Source organism: Oryctolagus cuniculus, chromosome 4 (genome assembly GCF_051225735.1).
Source record: "Oryctolagus cuniculus isolate XC-2025 breed Fujian yellow rabbit chromosome 4, ASM5122573v1, whole genome shotgun sequence".
NCBI lineage: Eukaryota > Metazoa > Chordata > Mammalia > Lagomorpha > Leporidae > Oryctolagus > Oryctolagus cuniculus.
This window is the reverse complement of record NC_142870.1, coordinates 35,983,360-36,003,412: the sequence shown is the minus strand read 5'-3', so window position 1 is coordinate 36,003,412 and position 20,053 is coordinate 35,983,360. Positions and strand designations below refer to the sequence as shown.

The window sequence follows — 20,053 nt, the reverse complement described above, 5'->3', positions numbered from 1 at the left end:
TTTATTCATTCATTCTAGAGGCAGACAGAGTCATAGAGATATCTCATTTGCTGGTTCACTCCCCAAATGCCCATGACAGACCTGGACCAAGCAAAACTCTCTGGGTCTCCCACATGACTGGTGGGGACTTAATCATTTGCCTCATCACTGCAATCTCTCAGAGTATGCATTAGCAAGAAGCTGGAGTTGGGAGAGGTGCCAGAATTCAAGCTTAGTTGCTCTGCTATGGGATGCCAGCATCCTAAGCAGCATCTTAACCCCTAGCCAAATGTCTGCACTGGGTATTCCTTTTCTTTTGCACCTCAGCAAAGCTACTTGACAGCAGAGACGATTGTATTTTGTTCACAGTGCCTACATTAAGCTTTGTATAAAACCGGTGGGTAAAGACAATAACTGTAACTCAGCAATAAAAAGAAATGATTTAGGGCAAAAAATTTATTCTGGGACTGGCCACTGGAGGGGGGATCTTAATTGTGCCAGTGTAGACTAAGTAGACACCCATCGTCCTAAGTGAAGGATTAGAAAGTCTTTTTATGTGCAGCTTATGAAAAGCTATGACTCTTCTGAACAGACTTAGGAAGGGGAAGGGCAGCTATTCAGCAGTCCCTATACTGTCTGGGTGGGAAAGAACAGAGATTCAGTCTCGGCTCCGTCCAATAAGTCAGTAAAACCCCCTCAAATGGACCCTCACCCATGCACATACTTCCTACTCTCATTATGCACTAAGATTCTATTACCTGTCATAATTATTCTTAAAAATCCTACTCTATTTCATTTGTCCTCACTTTTGACTCTGTCATTTTCCAAATCTCCAATTCCTGCCCCACCCCTCCACTGCCCAAGGCTGAGAGCAACATTTCAGCTAATGAATCGTGCTTTAATTTCAGTAAGGAAAATGAAAAGGGAAGATAATTTTTCCCACATCTTCTATCAGCTACCGATAACCTTGTGTTAGTAATCACTCCCTCTACTTCTAGTTCTGTTAAAACAGATAAATTCTCCCTGCTCCCATAGCAGCCACTTGACTTGCCCCCTGGAAACCACCCCCTTTCATACAACTTCTTCATACAGCAATTGTTCTCTCAGTGCCTCTTCATAATAATCATTTTCTATAGTCATTCAAGTTGAAAAGATGCAATAATATCTTCATTTATCTCCACCATCTGAAATAGCCCTTACATTCCTAACCAATGACTTCCATGAGCAAAACACAATGGTAAATTCTCAGTCTTTGTCTTACTTCATCTGTGAATGGAAATTGACACAGTTAATCTGTAATCTCTCTTTCTCAGATATAACCACATACAATCTGTTGGTAAATTCTGTCTTTGTGTTAAAATGTTTCCAGGCACTGACCTCTGTATTCCTTCTGTGTTGTTACCCAGATCCAACCACTTTTGTTCTCACCTGTGATTGCTTCCTAATTGTTCTCCCCCACTTTGATCTCTGCCTTCCACTCAGCCTATTCTTGACCCAGCAGCTGGTGTAAGCATGCGGAAAGGTAAGTCAAATCTATTAAGGCTCAAAAACTGTCAATGATGTCCAATTCATTCAGAGTAAAAGCCCCAGTTCTTGTAACGAATCACAAAAATGTATCAATTGGCTTCTATGGCCTTTGTAGGGAACAAAAAAATAATTTTCCTTCTACTCATTGGCGGGCTTCACTGGGACCCTTATAACATTAAATGGAGTAATAAGAGAAAAACATGTGCAAAGTTATTAACATGTAAGAGTATATTTCATGTATACATGAGAGATACCCAGGAAGTGATGTGATAATTCTTAGAGGCAGCTTAGAACTCCAGCTTATATAGTATCTTTCACAGAGAATAATTCAGTTATAGAAAAATAATAAAACAAAGGTAAAAGACCCTGAGTCACTAGGGGTGGCAAATCATGAGAAGGCAAGTATACGGGAATGCCAGGGTTCAGATCACAGTGTCCCAAAGTATGGCACCTTGTTTTTTCTGAGTTCTTCATTTTTTTTTTAAAAAAATCTGATTTATTATTTTTTATTTATTTTTTTTGACAGGCAGAGTGGACAGTGAGAGAGAGAGACAGAGAGAAAGGTCTTCCTTTGCCATTGGTTCACCCTCCAATGGCCACCGCGGCCGGCGCGCTGCGACCAGCGCACCGCGCTGATCAGATGGCAGGAGCCAGGTGCTTCTCCTGGTCTCCCATGGGGTGCAGGGCCCAAAGACTTGGGCCATCCTCCACTGCACTCCCTGGCCACAGCAGAGAGCTGGCCTGGAAGAGGGGCAACCGGGACAGAATCCGGCGCCCCGACCGGGACTAGAACCCGGTGTGCCGGCGCCACAAGGTGGAGGATTAGCCTAGTGAGCCGCGGCACCGGCTCTGATTTATTATTTATAAATAAATTTGGAAGACAAAATGAATGAGAAGGAGGCAGAGGGAGAGGGAGGCACTTTCATCTGCTGGTTCACTTCCCAAATGACCATTGTAGCCAGGGCCCAGGTCAGGCTGAAGCCAGGAGCTCAGAACTCCATCTGGGTCTCCCACGTGGGTGGCAGGAATTCAAATGCTTGAGCCATCATCAGCTGCTTCCAAGGCTTATTAACAGGGAGATAGATTGGGAGGGGAGGAGCCAGGACTCAAACCAGCACTCTGATATGGGATGCAGGTGTCCAAAGCAGCTGCTAAACCCACTGTTCCACAACACCAGCCCCTCTGCTAGTACTTTAAGCTGAAGGGCATCAAAGGTTCACAAGCAAGCTTCCTCTGGCTTTTTCCTTATTTCTCGTCCTTAAACCCTTTGTTTCCCCCAGAGCAAGTCAAAGAAACAAAAATTCATGTTCCCCAAAGCAGGTAATAGATACTACAACCCTTGTCCTTCAGAGAAGACATAAAACTTAAAAAGAGCACTCTCTCCCTTTTCCCTTGAAGCCCCTCATTCCAGAAAGATCTTGCTGAATATCTGGAAGGAAGGAGTGCTCCTGGGAGAGGCCAAACCAATCTGAATGGACAGACCTTGCTTGGTTTCCTCTCTTAGTATATTACCACCAGATAGAATTCTTTTATTTATCACACATTTCTAGACCATTGTCCATTCTGCATCATATCTAAGCATACAAATAGAAAATTTTCTTTGGTCTTCATTCCTGAACGTTTCCTATCACATATTGTTATCAGAGACAGACCCCTTAAAAGTCCCATCTGGGAGTGCCATATGATATTGAAGCATGGGCTGCCAATTATATTACTGGGTGCCTATTAATAGATTTGTGATATTAATAAGCCTTGTGAGTTTTTGCCTAATATTCAGAGAATTCTGAATACTGGCATAAATAACCGAGGCAGCAATGATAAGTTTTTAAGCTTTTTATTCAGTGAGAGAAATGCATAGGACCGAGGGCCCTATCTAAAAGAGAAAGAAATCTGGATTCATACTGTGTACCAGGAGGAGCCAGCCATGTGGAGGAACATGTGGGCCAGGAAACATAGAGCAGGTGGCCCGAAGGCCACGTGCCCAAAGGCACAGCAAGAGCCCGCAATGGCGAAAGAGGCAAAAGGGCCAAAAATGGCTAGACTCACCATGTCCCAAGCCTTCAATCCACTTCTGAAGGGGTGTGGTTAATTAACCTGATTGACCTGTGGACACACAGGTGTGGCCAGGTAGGGGCGCGAGTTCAAGAGAGGCATGGTGAAGGCATGGCCTTCCAGCTCACAAACCTGATCAACTTGATCCTGTATGCCTGCGTACAACAACATCACTTTGATTTAATAAATTCGTTGTGTTTTTCTCTTGTTAACATTTGTGCTTAGAAAATGATACTCTAAAGTACAGTGCTTCAAATGTTGAGCTAAAGAAAACGCCACATTTTCTCTCTCCCCAATTTCTCCTTACTCCTGATCCTCTCTCTCTCCCACAGAGTAGAAGGAGTTACCCTCCAAAATTCTCTTATTCACCTAAAGACCAGTTCAGGAACACAATTGTCTTCAATCTTCCTACTGCAATTTCACTAACAAGAAAAAAATCAAACTCAAAACAGAGAGGAGACTAAAATCTCACATCCACCTGGAAGGCAGTAGAACTTGGGCATGTTTGCTTCCTGTGCTCACCCACATGCACTGAAAAATCCCTCATCACTCCTAACCCCTGAAGTCCCAAGTTTTCAGTTCTCTGAGTATTTCAATGCCATTATGTTTATTTCAACATTAGCTTACATGGTATATTGATTGCCCAACTTGTCTTTGTCAGTGTCCTATATATGGGACAGCCTCCACAGCAATCCACTTCCACTCCCCTGGATTATCTGTCTTTCCAGGATTCCACCTGCCCATCCTCTGGTTTTACTCATTACAGACTTCTTTCAGGATCTCTGAGGGTTCAGATGCTTCTAGAAACAGTAATGCTGCCATAAGGTACAGGCCTGTTCTGGTGGTACCCAAACCTCAATTTTTTCTGGAGAAAAGTGATCTGAGCATTCAGGCTGCTTAGTAAGTCGCATCTCAAAGGAGGAATGGGCTTTCAGGCATTTGAAAAAGCTATGTTTGAGGCAGCCTTTCTTGATTCAGCAATGCGGAGATTGGAAGAAATATTTTCTTTTCTTTTTCTTAAAGATTTATTTATTTATTATTTGAAAGAGTTACAAAAAGAGGCAGAGCCAGAGAGAGATTGAGAAGTCTTCCATTCGCTGGGTCACTCTACAAATGACCACAATTGCTAGAGCTGAGCTGATCTGAAGCCAGGAGCTGGGAGCCAGGAGCCAGGAGCTTCTTCTGGGTCTCCCATATGGGTGCAGGTGCCCAAGGACTTGGCCCATCTTTACTGCTTTCCCAGGCCACAGCAGAGAGCTGGATCAGAAGTGGAGAGGCAGGGACTTGAACCGGCATCCATATGGGATGCCAGCACTGCGGGCCAGGGCTTTAAACCACTGCGCCACAGCATCGGCTTCTCTTTGAGATTTTTCCAGAGACTCCTGTGACCAACATGGTTCTTTGAGATAAGAGTGGTTGGCAGTTTAAGAGTTTGTAGTAGATATGTCCAGTCTTGACCAAAATGTCCACAGGTGTCTGCCCTGCAGCAAGTTCTGTGAGGTTCCCAGTGGGAACTATCCATTGTCTGTATCCAAGGAGGAAGCCCCCGAGACCCATCATTCTTCAACACTGTCAGCTGAAGCATCTGGAGCCTGGGCTCCTTAGCCTCCTCTTCAACGTAGTGTGTTGGGAAAATTCTTTGTACAATGCCTTCCTATTTACAAGAAGCATAGTGGTTTCATCCCAGTTTCGGTGCTCCCCTCTTTCCAGTGTTTGAACATTTGGTGTGGAGTGGGAGTGAAATTACTCATGGTGTCTTTTGTGTGGTGTAAGTGGCCCCTGAGTAAGTCTGTTGCTTGTGCAGTGCCATGCTGTTGATTCGCACAGTGCTCTGTTCTTTGTGTATTGAGTCTCTATTATTGAAAACCTGAAAACAAATCTGCACCAGTTAGGACATTTGCATTTTCAATCATTCCTCTCATTTTTGTAATCTCCTCCTGATGGCTGGGGAATGTTGTGTCATAACTGTTATGTTTATTAACCTCATGTTTTCTTGGAGATCTGGATCGATATCCGTATACTGTTGGAAGGCTTAAAACATTCCCTCCAGGAAGGCAGAGGGATTTTCCTGGGTTCCCTGTTGAATCTCTCGGCTCTTAAATTGTTTTTGCTTCAGTACTCCTTCTTGCATACTGATAACCAGACACTAGCTACAGTGATTTAGCTTTACCTGATTATCTAGGTCATTTGGATTCCAGTTAGATGTCGTACTGAAATTGCGAGGTCATCAGGGCCATGGTTGTTTGAATTTATCTCATGAAAGCAGTTCCAATTCCTGTTAGGCTTTTTCTGAAACTGTACTCTGTTGCAGAAAAACATCACTTTTTTTCTTTTTTGAAAGATTTATTTATTTATTTGGAAGGAAGAGTTACAGAGAGAGAGGGAAAGAAACCTGAGCACGTGCACACACACACACACACACATGCAGATCTTCCATTTGCCAATTCACTCCCCAAATGGTCACAACAGCAAGGCCTGGGCCAAACTAATGCCTGAAGCCTGGATCTCCACCTAGGTCTCCCATGTGGCTGTCATGGGCCCAGGACACTGGCATGGAGCTGGATCAGAAGTGGAGTGGCCGAGACTCAAACTCATATGGAATGCCAGCATCTTAGGTGTGGCTTAACCCCCTGCACCACAGCACTGTTCCCACCATCTTTTTCCTCTTCATACGTTCATAACTGAATATTGCCTAGTTTACAGAATGCAACCTAAATGACTGTCACCTGGCCTCCTCCCAGCATGTTCTACAATGATTGTTTATGGGAAAGTCACAAGAAGTCTGCTCTAATCTTTGACCTGGTGTGGGGTCCACATGTGCTGCTTGTGGAGGTAATTTCTCTACAAATTACCAAGGAGCTGGGTTGCCTCTCTGGTGTCTCAGGTTTTTCTCATACACTTAATGAGGCATGGAAGGGCTCAGAGAAGTGGGGGATGAATCCTTTATCTTTGCCCCCTAAATGAGATACAGGTAGGACCCTCTGACCCAGAAGGAAGGTATGTGCTTCTGATAGAATGCTGTATCATGCTGACACCCATCATGGGCCAATGTCCCGATATCCTGCCAGGCTGTGAGTTGCCCCACTACACACTCTTGGGTCAGGGAGAATCATAGTGACTCTTATCTTTGGAGTCTGAAGCCTCTCATACAATCTTAGTCAAGGTTTTGTTTTGTTTTTAGTTTTTCTGGCTGCCCAGGACTCACCTTTACTTACTCTACAGGCAACATGAATTGACACAAACCATAACAGACCTGGACAAATAACACATATCCAGTTCAGACTACCTGGAGTTTCTCTGTATAAAGCACAGCCCTGCCTCTCATCAACTAGATTAGGGATTCATGCCGGCAGGACTCTGGGTGGAGCCAAATGCGGCTCTGGAAGAAGCCGGGAACCAGAGTCGAAGACAGAGGTGATACTGCTCTTTTGAGATTTCTTACCAAAAGCTGCCTTGTTCAAGAGCTGCCTTGTTCAAACCACTGCTGTAGAAAGGTGAACCCATGGACAAAGCCAGTATTCTAATGATCTAGGTGGTTGTTGGTTCAGTCCTGCCTGGTGTTGGGAGACATCATGACGCTGCAGGGGTGTGACCACAGGAAGCAGCCAGAGGACCTCAAGTTCCTTCTGGGTCACCAAAACATGTTCTCACACAAGTAGGTTCATTGCCAGATACTCAAAAAGCCAATCTGTGATGCCAGTCTTTGGGGAGAAGAAAGGCTTCATCTCCTTGGCTCCCCAATGTGGAGAGATGTAAACTCAAATCTGTCTCCCTGACTGGGGCTCTGGGAAAATGTTTATGGGGTCAGTTAAGACCGTGTGTGGACCTATTGATAGGGTAATTCCTGATTGGTGGTCCCACGGCAGGTTCATGTGTGTATTGCTACGAGGAAGAGTCCAGTCCAGAGATACTGTCATCTAAGACCCCTTGCTTCCTGAAGCTGTCCGACTCTTCCTCTTCTCATTTTCCAATGCTGGCCTCTGTGAGGTGTTAGGGTATGCACAGCTTTGGTTCTCTAAGTCATAATGCTACTTCTCTGGCATGTGAGGGCCAGCTGATAAACTTTGGTCCAGTTGAAGTTGATTTAGGCCAACTTAGTGTTGAAGCCTGTAAAAAATGGCTTAGAAACAGTGATTTAATCTGACTATTAAGGCGAGAAACTCTTTTTAAAGACTAGGACAGGAAAGGTTTTGGGGAAGGAGTGAGGAGACACAGCAGGAGACTTTGTCAAGAGGAGACCTAATTAACAATCTGATTTCATATCCACTCTTCCTCATGTCTGCTATAAAAAGTTTCATGTTTGATTTTTTGACTTTCCCTTTCTTCATGATGGTTCCTGTGTTGCCTAAAAGTTACATTAAGTAAGTATATGTGGTTTCTTCTTGTTAGTCTGTCTTCTGTAAAAGCGCCCTCAGCTCTGAATTCAGGAAGGATAAGAAAAAGATTTTTAGTCTCCTACCTTACACAAGTATAAGAACATTGTATATTCATTCATTTAAAAAAAAAGAGGAAGATTATTAAAGTGGTTAAAATAGTGGTTTAGTAACATTATGAACAGATAGAATTTTTTTTTTGATTTTTTTTTCTTTTATTTAATGAATATAAATTTCCAAAGTACGTCTCATGGGTTACAATGGCTTTCCCCCCCATACCGTCCCTCCCACCCACCACCCTCCCCTTTCCCACTACCTCTCCCCTTCCATTCACATCAAGATTCATTTTCGATTATCTTAGTATACAGAAGATCAGCTTAGTATACCTTAAGTAAGGATTTCAACAGTTTGTTCCCACACAGAAACATAAAGTGAAAAATAATAGATGATTTTTTTTTAAATGATGATGAAATCAGATCAGACCTATTGTCATGTTTAATCCCAGTGAGAGTCAAGTTGGGAATTGATAGTTTCTTTTTTTTTTTTTTTTTTTTTTTACAGAAGATCAGTTTAGTGTACATTAAGTAAAGATTTCAATCGTTTGCACCCCCATAGAAACACAAAGTGAAATATACTGTTTGAGTACTCGTTATAGCATTAAGCCTCAGTGTACAGCACATTAAGGACAGAGATCCTACATGAGGAGTAAGTGCACAGTGACTCCTGTTGTTGACTTTACCAATTGACACTCCTGTTTATGGCATCAGTAATCTCCCTATGCACCAGTCATGAGTTTCCAAGGCTATGGAAGCCCCTTGAGTTCTCCGACTCTTATCTTGTTTAGACAAGGTCATAGTCAAAGTGGAGGTTCTCTCCTCCCTTCAGAGAGAGGCACCTCCCTTTTTGAAGACCTGTTCTTTCCACTGGGATCTCACTCACAGAGATCTTTTTGCCAGAGTGTCTTGGCTTTCCATGCCTGAAATACTCTCATGGGCTTTTCAGCCAGATCCGAGTGCCTTTAGGGCTGATTCTGAGGCCAGAGTGCTATTTAGGACATCCGCCATTCTATGAGTCTGCTGAGTATCTCACTTCCCATGTTGGATCACTCTCCCCTTTATTTATTCTATCGGTTAGTGTTAGCAGATACTAGACTTGTTTATGTGCTCCCTTTGACTCTTAGTCCTTTCATTATGATCAATTGTGAACTGAAATTGATCACTTGGAATAGTGAGATGGCATTGGCACATGCCACCTTGATGGGATTGAATTGGAATCCCCTAGTATGTTTCCAACTCTACCAATTGGGGCAAGTCAGCCCGAGCATGCCCCAAATTATACATCTCTTCCCTCTCTTATTCCCACTTTTATGTTTAACAGGGATCACATTTCAGTTAATTTTCAACACTTAAGAATAACTGTGTGATAATTACAGAATTAAACCAGTCATATTAAGTAGAACAGACAAAAAAAAAAAATACTATGAGGGATAATGTATTAAGTTGTCCATTAGCAGTCAGGGCTATGCTGATCAAGTCACCATTTCTCATAGTGTCCATTTCACTTCAGGAGGTTTCCTTTTTGGTGTTCAGTCAGTTGTCACCGATCAGGGAGAACATATGGTATTTGTCCCTTTGGGACTGGCTTACTTCACTCAGCATGATGTGTTCCAGATTCCTCCATTTTGTTGCAAATGACTGGATTTCGTTGTTTCTTACTGCGGTATAGTATTCTAAAGAATACATATCCCATAATTTCTTTATCCAGTCTACCATTGATGGGCATTTAGGTTGGTTCCAGGTCTTGGCTATTGTGAATTGTGCTGCAATAAACATTAGGGTGCAGACCGCTTTTTCTTTATCAATTTAAACTCCTTTGGGTAAATTCCAAGGAGTGGGATGGCTGGGTCGAACGGTAGGGTTATATTCAGGTTTCTGAGGAATCTCCAGACTGATTTCCATAGTGGCTTGACCAGTTTGCATTCCCACCAACAGTGGGTTAGTGTCCCTTTTTCCCCACATCCTCGCCAGCATCTGTTGTTGGTAGATTTCTGTATGTGAGCCATTCTAACCGGGGTGAGGTGAAACCTCATTGTGCTTTTGATTTGCATTTCCCTGATTGCTAGTGACCTTGAACATTTTTTCATGTGCCTGTTGGCCATTTGGATTTCCTCTTTTGAAAAATGTCTATTGAAGTCCTTGGCCCATCTCTTAAGTGGGTTGTTGGTTTTGTTTTTGTGGAGTTTCTTGATCTCTTTGTAGATTCTGGTTATTAACCCTTTATCTGTTGCATAGTTTGCAAATATTTTTTCCCATTCTGTCGGTTGTCTCTTCACTCTCCTGACTGTTTCTTTTGCAGTACAGAAACTTCTCAATTTGATGCAATCCCAATAGTTGATTTTGGCTTTGACTGCCTGTGCCTCCCGGGTCTTTTCCAGAAATTCTTTGCCTGTGCCAATATCTTGAAGGGTTTCTCCAATGTTCTCTAATAACTTAATGGTGTCAGGACGTAGATTTAGGTCTTTAATCCACGTTGAGTGGATTTTTGTGTAAGGTGTAAGGTAGGGGTCTTGCTTCATGCTTCTGCACGTGGAAATCCAGTTTTCCCAGCACCATTTATTGAATAGACTGTCCTTGCTCCAGGAATTAGTTTTAGATCCTTGATCAAATATAAGTTGGCTGTAGATGTTTGGATTGATTTCTGGTGTTTCAATTCTGTTCCATTGGTCTATCCATCTGTTTCTGTACCAGTACCATGCTGTTTTGATTACAACTGCCCTGTAGTATGTCCTGAAATCTGGTATTGTGATGCCTCCGGCTTTGTTTTTGTTGTACAAGATTGCTTTAGCTATTCGAGGTCTCTTGTGCCTCCATATGAATTTCAGCATCATTTTTTCTAGATCTGCGAAGAATGTCTTTGGTATCTTGATTGGGATTGCATTGAATCTATAAATTGCTTTTGGGAGAATGGACATTTTGATGATGTTGATTCTTCCAATCCATGAGCATGGAAGATTTTTCCATTTTTTGGTATCCTCTTCTATTTCTTTCTTTAAGGTTTTGTAATTTTCATCGTAGAGATCTTTAACGTCCTTGGTTAAGTTTATTCCAAGGTATTTGATTGTTTTTGTAGCTATTGTGAATGGGATTGATCTTAGCAGTTCTTTCTCAGTCATGGCATTACTTGTGTATACAAAGGCTGTTGATTTTTGTGCATTGATTTTATATCCTGCCACTTTGCCAAACTCCTCTATGAGTTCCAATAGTCTCTTAGTAGAGTTCTTTGGATCCTCTAAGTACAGAATCATATCGTCTGCAAAGAGGGATAGTTTGACTTCTTCCTTCTTGATTTGTATTCCTTTGATTTCTTTTTCTTGTCTGATGGCTCTGGCTAAAACTTCCAGAACTATGTTAAATAGCAGTGGTGAGAGTGGGCATCCCTGCCTGGTGCCAGATTTCAGTGGAAATGCTTCCAACTTTTCCCCATTCAATAGGATGCTGGCTGTGGGTTTTTTATAAATTGCTTTGATTATATTGAGGAATGTTCCTTCTATACCCAATTTGCTTAGAGTTTTCATCATGAAAGGGTGTTGAATTTTATCAAATGCTTTCTCTGCATCAATTGAGATAATCATATGGTTTTTCTTCTGCAGTCTGTTAATGTGGTGAATCACATTGATTGATTTGCGAATGTTGAACCATCCCTGCATACCAGGGATGAATCCCACTTGGTCTGGGTGGATGATTTTCCTGATGTGTTGTTGTATTCTATTGGCCAGAATTTTATTGAGGATTTTTGCATCTATGTTCATCAGGGATATTGGTCTGTAATTTTCTTTCAGTGCTGCATCTTTCTCTGGCTTAGGGATTAAGGTGATGCTGGCTTCATAGAAAGAATTTGGGAGGATTCCCTCTTCTTCGATTGTTCTGAATAGTTTGAGAAGAAATGGGATTAGTTCTTCTTTAAATGTCTGGTAGAATTCAGCAGTGAATCCAGAACAGATAGAATTTTGAAAAGGAGAAATAAGAATCTGGCACATGTATCTACTTGAGGTAGGCCATCTTGTGACAAAAACATATGATCTGTATTCCTTGATATCTAGATTCAAAGATGGATCTCTCTCTCTCTACCACTGCCAATTGGTTTTCTGTTTGCCTTCTCTGATTTTCAGGTTCTTGTGTAAATAAGGGATTGTTTTAGAATATTAAGGTCATAATAGGTAAAATCTCTAACATAGAATCTGGCATATTATTTGCTTAGTATCTATAAAATTCTCAGTCTGAGCTTATGGATCAACTTTTCAAAGTATCTTTCTAGTATGAACTTCAAACATAATTTTCTCTGATAAAGAAAATAGCAGTATTTCAAGTTAGCTATTTAATCAAGTTTTGCTTCTATAATTTTTTACAGGCACTGAACACAAAATTTAATGATTTTGGAATACTTTGAAAATCAATTTCTCTTGACCACAAAATGCTTCATATAGAGATAATGGGCTCCTCACAGTTTTAATATTGACTCTGGAGCATGGTGGCTCTAAGACCACAGTTAGGATCAGCTGTTCTGTGGCAAATGTTAGTGTTCTCCATTTTGGCCTTCATGAAGAAAATAGGATTGGGATCACATTCCACTGTAGGGGGTCTTCCTAAATGGCTAAATAATTCAATAGGTATTAGCTGGTTGATAGAAAGAACAATGGATGAGAAGATGAAAGGAAACTCACATGCAATTTATGCGAATAATTTGTGGAACTAAAGAACAAGGAGTGAAACAGAAAGGTGATCAAAGGCTAGCGAGTCCCAGTAGTAAGTAAAAAAAATGAGAAGCCAAATGTTAATCATTACACTCTTAGACTGCTAAGCAATGGGTGTTGCCTACTCACTACTCTGCCAAAATAAGTTGATTTCTTTAGAAAGCTCATTTAGCCCTCTGTCTGTATGTAGTCTAGGCCACTAGCCCCTTTCCCAGACACCAAAATAAAAGGAAAAAATATATTTTACTGATATTGGCACTCAAAATAAGTAGAATGAAGCTACTATACTCAGACTAAGGGGAACTATTTGAAATGAATGATTGCAAGTAATTTTCTGTTTCTTCATTCTACTTTGTAACAGAAAGATTTGCTCTATTTGTAGCAATGTTTTCCTCTATCCCTCACCTACTGGTTCTTCTCCTGTCTCCTGCCTTCATGGATTTGGGGAATTTCCATCTTTTTTATTTACTCCATGACAAATCTGTGTGAATGTAGAAAGAATAAAATACATTCAGGCTCATGGAAGTGCCAATACTCATATTCACTCACAGACTTCCTTGTGAATTATATGTAAATTCTTTGCTGACAGTATCAAGGAATGTTATAAAACATTCTATGATTGCTCTTCTTTAAGTCAAAATTGAAGTATGTGTTTATACTAGGGTATCAAAATTGGCAAGAATTGTGCTCGTTTCAGTAGCACATATACTAAAAATTGCAGGAATGTAGGCACTGTAATCCTAATCAAATTTCCACCCTCCCATTAAGCAATTAATAACAGATAAAGCAATTTTGCAAACACTGTGTTTGGATCAGACCAGCTTGATTATGGGTGGGTGAATAAATATGAGTAGGAAGTTAATGAGGTACTTTCTGTATTCATGAAGTCTAGCTTTCAACTTCTGGTAACTATTTATTTTAATGAGGGAGGGAGGGAAAGAGAGAGAAATGATCTATCTGCTGATTCACTCCCCCAAATTTCCCAGCATCTGGGCCTGTACCAGGCTGAAGTCAGGAGTGTAGAATTTAATGCAGATCTTACACATGGGTGAGAGGGACCCAAGTACTTGAGACATTACCAGCTGTCTGCCAGGGTACACATTATCAGGAAGCTGGAATTAGAAGTGGAACCAGGGGGCCAGCGCTGTGGCTGGCTTGGTTAATCCTCTGCCTGCAGTGCCAGCATCCTATATGGGTGCCGGGTTCTAGTCCTGGTTGCTCCTCTTCTGGTCCAGCTCTCTGCTGTGGCCTGGGAGGGCAGTGGAGGATGGCCTGGGTGCTTGGGCCCCTGCACCCGCATGGGAGACCAGGAGGAAACACTTGGCTCCTGGCTTCAGATCGGCACAGCACCAGCCCTAGCGGCCATTTTGGGGTGAACCAATGGAAGGAAGACCTTTCTCTCGGTCTCTCTCCCTAACTCTGTCAAAAAAAAAAAAAAAAAAAAAAAGTGGAGCCAGGACTAGAACCCAGACACTGTGAACTGGGACATGGGGGTCCTAAGTGTCTTAGCTACTGCCCCAAAAACCTGTGCTGACTTCTGGAACTTCAATGCCTACTCCTGTGCTTCAAGCATTGGTTCATGTAACTTTCATTGATCTTTTGTAACTGCAATTTGAATTGTTGCCACAGGCTTAGCCAGAGTTTGAAGAAAAAGGTTGCAATTCCTTCTTTGAAAAATGGATCATTAAACATGTATTTCTCCTCTCCATGGAAAGATAGCAGTCCTGAGAACTCTAACCTAGAGAGGGAGAGGGGGAGGGAGTAAGGAGGATTCTACTGTTTTCTTCTGAGGTATGCATAGTGTACTGTCCATCTTCACTGTGAAATGGAGAAGATGGCGTTCAGTGGTATTTGGAAACTGGAAGGAAAGTGAGGATGAAACCACAAGATAACAAGGATCAGGTGAGATGTGACGTTGCAGTTATTTAGCAATGTGGGGAGAGAAAGCTAAGGGTAGAACCCTCTAGAATCGGGGAATGGCATTGAAATTCTTAGACAAGAGACAATTCATTTCTGTACATGAAAAAATGCCCAATGACTGGAGTGGATAATTGTGGGGAGAATGGTTTCTGAGGATGGCAGCTCTTGAAATGAGAAGATAATACAGTTCAAGTGGGTTGCCACAAAAAAATGCCTTAATTTGTTAAGATGTTGCAAATAGTGGCAAGCACCAGGAACAAGTTAATGCCAGCTGAGGCCTGTTACCCACTCTTGGAGTCTCACAGGCTCCACTCTCTCAGAGTATCAACTGGTTCACCACATAGTTATTGGAATCAGGTAAATGGAAGTCTGAAGCCCTAAGCCACAACCTATTATTTAAAGATCTGCAGGAGTGTGACTTAGCTTTCCTGTCTCTCAGTTTTAATTCCTTTAGAAAATGAAGACGGTAGAATTCATCCTATAGAATCAGATGATTAAATAAACTATTGTCTGTAAAAAGTCCTGCCACAGGCTTGACATCCAAAGTGGCTTGTAAATGCCAATGTTTACTCTTTGTGGCAGATTTACACAAACTACACGAACACATCTGAGCTCCTTCCAGTGTCCTTCAATTCAAAGTGCTCAGAGGCAAGCATTGTGGCACAGCAGTTCAGAAAACACTAAGGACACTCACATCCATTGTTGAAGTGCCTGGTTTGATCTGTGCCCTGCTGTTGATCGAGCCTTCTGCTAGCATATATCCTGGGAGTATGTGGGAACCTGTTAGCCATGTGGGAATAGCCATATTGGGTTTCCAACTCCTAGCTTCAAGTTGGCACAGCCCCAGAAGTTGTGAACACTTAGAGAGTGAACCAACAGATAGAATACAACTCTGACTCTCTCCCTTTCTCTCTCTCTTTCTGTCATTCTTTTTCTCAAATAAATAATTCAAAAAGCTTAAAACTCTTGGTATGGCAAAGCTCCATATTCTGAACCCCAACAGTTGAATTGAAAACATTGATCTCCAAACAAAGATAGGGTTAACTTGGGCCACCCATCTTGGGCAATGCTTGAGGCAGTTCTACCTAGTCTCTTTCTTTTATTTAAGCACTGCTGGTTGAGATCTTTTCTTTAGAACTGTTAATGAATCAGATTACTAAAACAGAGCCATTTTGCCTTTTCATTTATTTTGCATATATTTGCTTAGATAATATAAACTGCCTTTAAAATTTAATTCTCCCTGGACAACCTTGTTTCCAGGTACTTGTTCACACCCCTCTCTTCACTTGCTCCAAAAATGCCCACTCTATTAAAATATATATATATATATAGGGTCGGCGCCATGGCTCACTTGGTTAATCTTCTGCCTTCGGTGCCGGCATCCCGTGTGGGCTCCAGGTTCTAATCCTGGTTACTCTTCTTCCAGTCCAGCTCTCTGCTGTGGCCCAGGAAGGCAGAGGAGGATGGCCCAAGTCCTTGGGCCCTGCAATCACATGGGAGACCAGGAGGAAGCACCTGGCTCCTGGCTTTGGATCAGCACAGTGCGCCAGCCACAGCGGCCATTTGTGGGGTGAACCAATGGAAGGAAGACCTTTTTCTCTGTCCCTCTCTCTCACTGTCTAACTCTGCCTAATTAAAAAAAAATGTAATGCATAAGCTATTGTTGTTTTTATCAAATGGACTACATGCCGTAGTTGCCTCTCCAGTAACTGATTCCATGATTTTCTATAGAATAGAGTCAGTTTCTCAGTATTACATTTCAGTGCCTTAAAGTCTGGCCCGGTTCAAATTATCCAATTTTGTTCTTTACTCCTTCCTGACCAGAAATCTAGGCCAAGATCACTGATTCCACCATAGCTCATCATTACAAAGACACTCTCTCCCTGGCTTTTTGTCACTACTTATATAGCCACTTAATTTTTCATTTTCCATAATTCTAGAATCCCTTACTTTCATGCTTTTCATTTTCCATGCTTTCTCACTTATTGTTCTGAACACATTACATTATCTATTCTTTCTTTTTAATTTTTTTGTCATACAAGTTTCATATATTTTTAATCTACATTTATTTATTTATTTTTACAAAAGTGCATTAAGTCTAACATAGTTTCTGTCCTATTTTCCACAGAGCAATGTCCAAAGCTAGTAATGGAAAAAAAAGTTATTCAATGATAATTGTTAAAGTACAGTAAGGCTTATTCAGGACCAACATGAACAGAGGAGCAGGGACCATTGCAAAGGGGTCTTGTGGTAAAGGAAAGAGATTGGGCTCAACTCCAAACATAGCTTGGGCACGTGGGAATTGGAGCAGGGTGGTGTCAGTGAATGGAAATGACTAAGAGAAAACATCAAGTGTCAGAGGGATTCTGGCTAACCTGATTAACAATACTCTTATTAAATAGGGCTAGGGTAATCAGACCTCACCTGGGGGATGGTGGACGATGAGGAACCCTATCAGATACTGGGGGGATGGGCTGAGTGGCGGTAGGGGGATTCCTGCTAAGCTGACTTAGCTGGATTCTTTGTTAAAATTGGGTTGTATGAGTAAATACACAGATGGGCCAACAGGAGGGTTCAGAAACCTGAATAAATTTTGGTCAAGCAAAAAATTTTTGTCACTTCATAGATAAGTGTTCAGTAAATACAGTGGTTCAAAGGTAGGAATGTGGTCTATTTCCACCATTAGGGAAACGTCTATTTTAAAGTATTTACAATGGGAGCAGGCAGTTGGCACAGCAGTTAAGATACCCCTGAGGATGCCTGTGAGCTCTGGGCTCTGGGTTCTGAGTGCCTGGGTTCGAGACCTGTTCTGCTCCTGGATTCAGTTTCCTATTATTGTGCACCCTGAAGGCAGCAGATAATGGCTCAAGAGTTTTGGGTTCCTGCCGCCCATGTGGGAGAGACAGATCGAATGTGTTAGTCCCTGGTTGTGGGTGTTTTGAGAGTGAACCACCAGGTGAGAGATGTCTTTCTCTGTTTCTTTCTCTGTCTGCCTTTCAAAAAAAGTTTTAAAGATAAGCTTTAAAATAAATTTTCTCACATAAAAGCATATTATCAATTTGATTAACAATTTGAGTTATTTTTTTAATTTCAGGAAACTGAGCTTTCATTAAAAAAAGATTTTTTTTTAATTTTATTGGAAAGAGGGTAATTTTATTTGAATAATTATTATTAATATGTTCTAAAAGCCTGCAGTAGCCAAGGATGAGCCAGGTCTATGATAGAAGCCAGGAATTCAATCTGGGTCTCACACATGGGTACTTGAGCTCTGAAGTACCCCGCATGGTTTGCATTAGTGTGCTGGGAGCTAGAATAGAGAGCAAATTTCAGACTGGAACCTGGCTGCCCTGATATGGGATGTGGGTGTCCCAAGCAGCAGCTTAATGATTGTGCCAAAAGTTCACCCCAAGCTGGACTTCTTAAAGAAAATATTGTCTAGAGTCACTTTTAGATAACTTAAAATAAGACTTAGGAATGACTTAAGAAAATTGCTTATCAGGCCTGTCTCCTTTCAGCCTAAGGAGCTTTGAGGAGAAATGAAGTCAAGTGAGTTTTGAGCAGGACTGACTTCAGAGGAAAGAAAAGTCAGCAGATTCAGTTAAGACCTGTGAGATGCTTTCCTGGGGCCACCAGCTGGGGAAGGTGCATTAATTTAGACATTAAGAGGCCTGGGGATCAGCATTTTAATGCTCCCCTGATGATTCTAGTGAGAAACAAATTTGAGACTCATGAAAAAAGAATAGAAAAACAAAATTAGTTTAGCTACTCAGCTGCAGGGCATGCAATGTTCTTACCCCACTGTAGGAAGAGCACCCCTGCTGGCTACCAGAGTCTTTGAGTTCTAGGACACCCAGGCAGAAAAACTCCACGTTGGGTATTTGTTTTAAAATGAGGGAACTCCATTGAGTTTGACATTGATGTGACAAACAGGGACTCAGGCTTGATGTTAAGAAATTCAATTTGATGGAGAATTTTGCATACAGTACTTTTTCTTTTTTTTTTTTTGATAATTTATTTAATTTGAAAAGAAGAAAGACAGAAACAGAGAGAAGGGAGATCTTTCAGATAGTTTCATTCCCAAAATGTCTATAACAGCTGGGGTTGGGCCCCACTGAGTTCAGGTGCTTGGAACTCCATCCATGTCTCCTGTGTGGGAGGCAAGGACGCAAGTAGTTGGACCATAATCTACTGCCTCCTAGAGTGCAATTGGCACTCAGGTCAAGAGCTTGAGATGGGAATTGAACCCATGTATTCCAATATAGGACGTGGACCACCAAACCAGCATATTAATCCACTGTACCTCCTGGAATATTTTTATTTGGAGAATAATTGTGTGCTCTTCTACTGGGAAGAGTACCCTTAATCCATGTGCATGATAGTGAAAATGATTTATGTGAAAATTTAAAATCTGAAGTGGAAATGCTATAATGAAGTCCACAAAATCCCATCAATTCTTCTGAAGTAGAAAATTCCATAGGTAGGTTTCACTTTTAGTATTCCAGAGTATTTGACCTTTGTTTTTCTAAATTTCATCTCTACATTTTATTCACTTTCTACTTAGATTCCTACAACCAGTTCTCTAGCTTATCCCTTTACTTTATAAAAGAGGTTAATTTTTAAAAAAGTTAAAAGAAGGATATACATACTTTTTAAGGGTAAGCTATTTAGTCTAAAGACATAACTAAAAAGTAGAAGGAAAACTTTGAAGACATATCTCTGAGGTATATATCTCAAAATGGATGTATATATTTTATACATACATATTTGTGTATGAATATATGTACAAATTTTTGAAGCATTTTAATATGGTTGAAAGGCATATATATTATATTTATATATAATATATTATACATTATATATTCATTTATATATTATATTTAGAATATATAAATATAATATTTATATCACAATTATTTATATATTATATTTATATTATAATATGTAAAATATAATTATATTTTAATGTATATTATTTATAATATGTTTATATATATTAAAATTTTGTGATCTTTTTTCCTCCAGATTTCTTCATCTGTTCCTACTATTCTAAATAAAATAAACTGAAAGAAAATAAAAACTATGGAGAAATCCATACAAAGATTAAAGAACCCCCTAACAATTTGATAGGTTAGGACCAGAAGTTAGCATTAATTTATGAAGAAGTCCATAGGCCTTGGATGAATGTCAATATAATCAAATGACTGTTGATGGAAGGTTCCACCTTAGGCTCACAGATTACTAATCTTGTTCATGAATTTATACCTCTACCTATTATCCTTACCGGGGCTCCCAGAAATATGAGGTTAGAAAGGAGAGGGGAAATTGGTATTATTGAGAGGCTATTTATGTGAGCATGGTCAGAGATATAGCTTTATGCATCTTGAAAAATCTTCAAGAAAAGATGAGTGTTAAGTCATGTTTTGAAAGGATTAGGAGTTGATGGAAGACACAG

At 40.9% G+C, this 20,053-nt stretch overlaps 1 protein-coding gene across 9 annotated transcripts in view; it reads left to right on the top strand.

Annotated features, from left to right (window-relative positions):
• The first annotated feature begins 1,426 nt into the window (after window positions 1–1,426).
• Window positions 1,427–20,053, top strand: part of LOC149126951 (uncharacterized) — a 282,984-nt gene continuing 264,357 nt past the window's right edge. For 4 of the 9 annotated variants that reach the window (XR_016232077.1, XR_016232078.1, XR_016232082.1 and 1 more), the window contains exon 1: window positions 6,852–6,972. Coding sequence is in view for 1 of the 9 variants with exons in the window: in XM_089330355.1 (XP_089186481.1) it covers window positions 6,930–7,052 (123 nt within the window). In the remaining 8 variants the exon portion in view is untranslated. The other 5 variants (XR_016232079.1, XR_016232080.1, XR_016232084.1 and 2 more) reach the window with 4 other exon arrangements.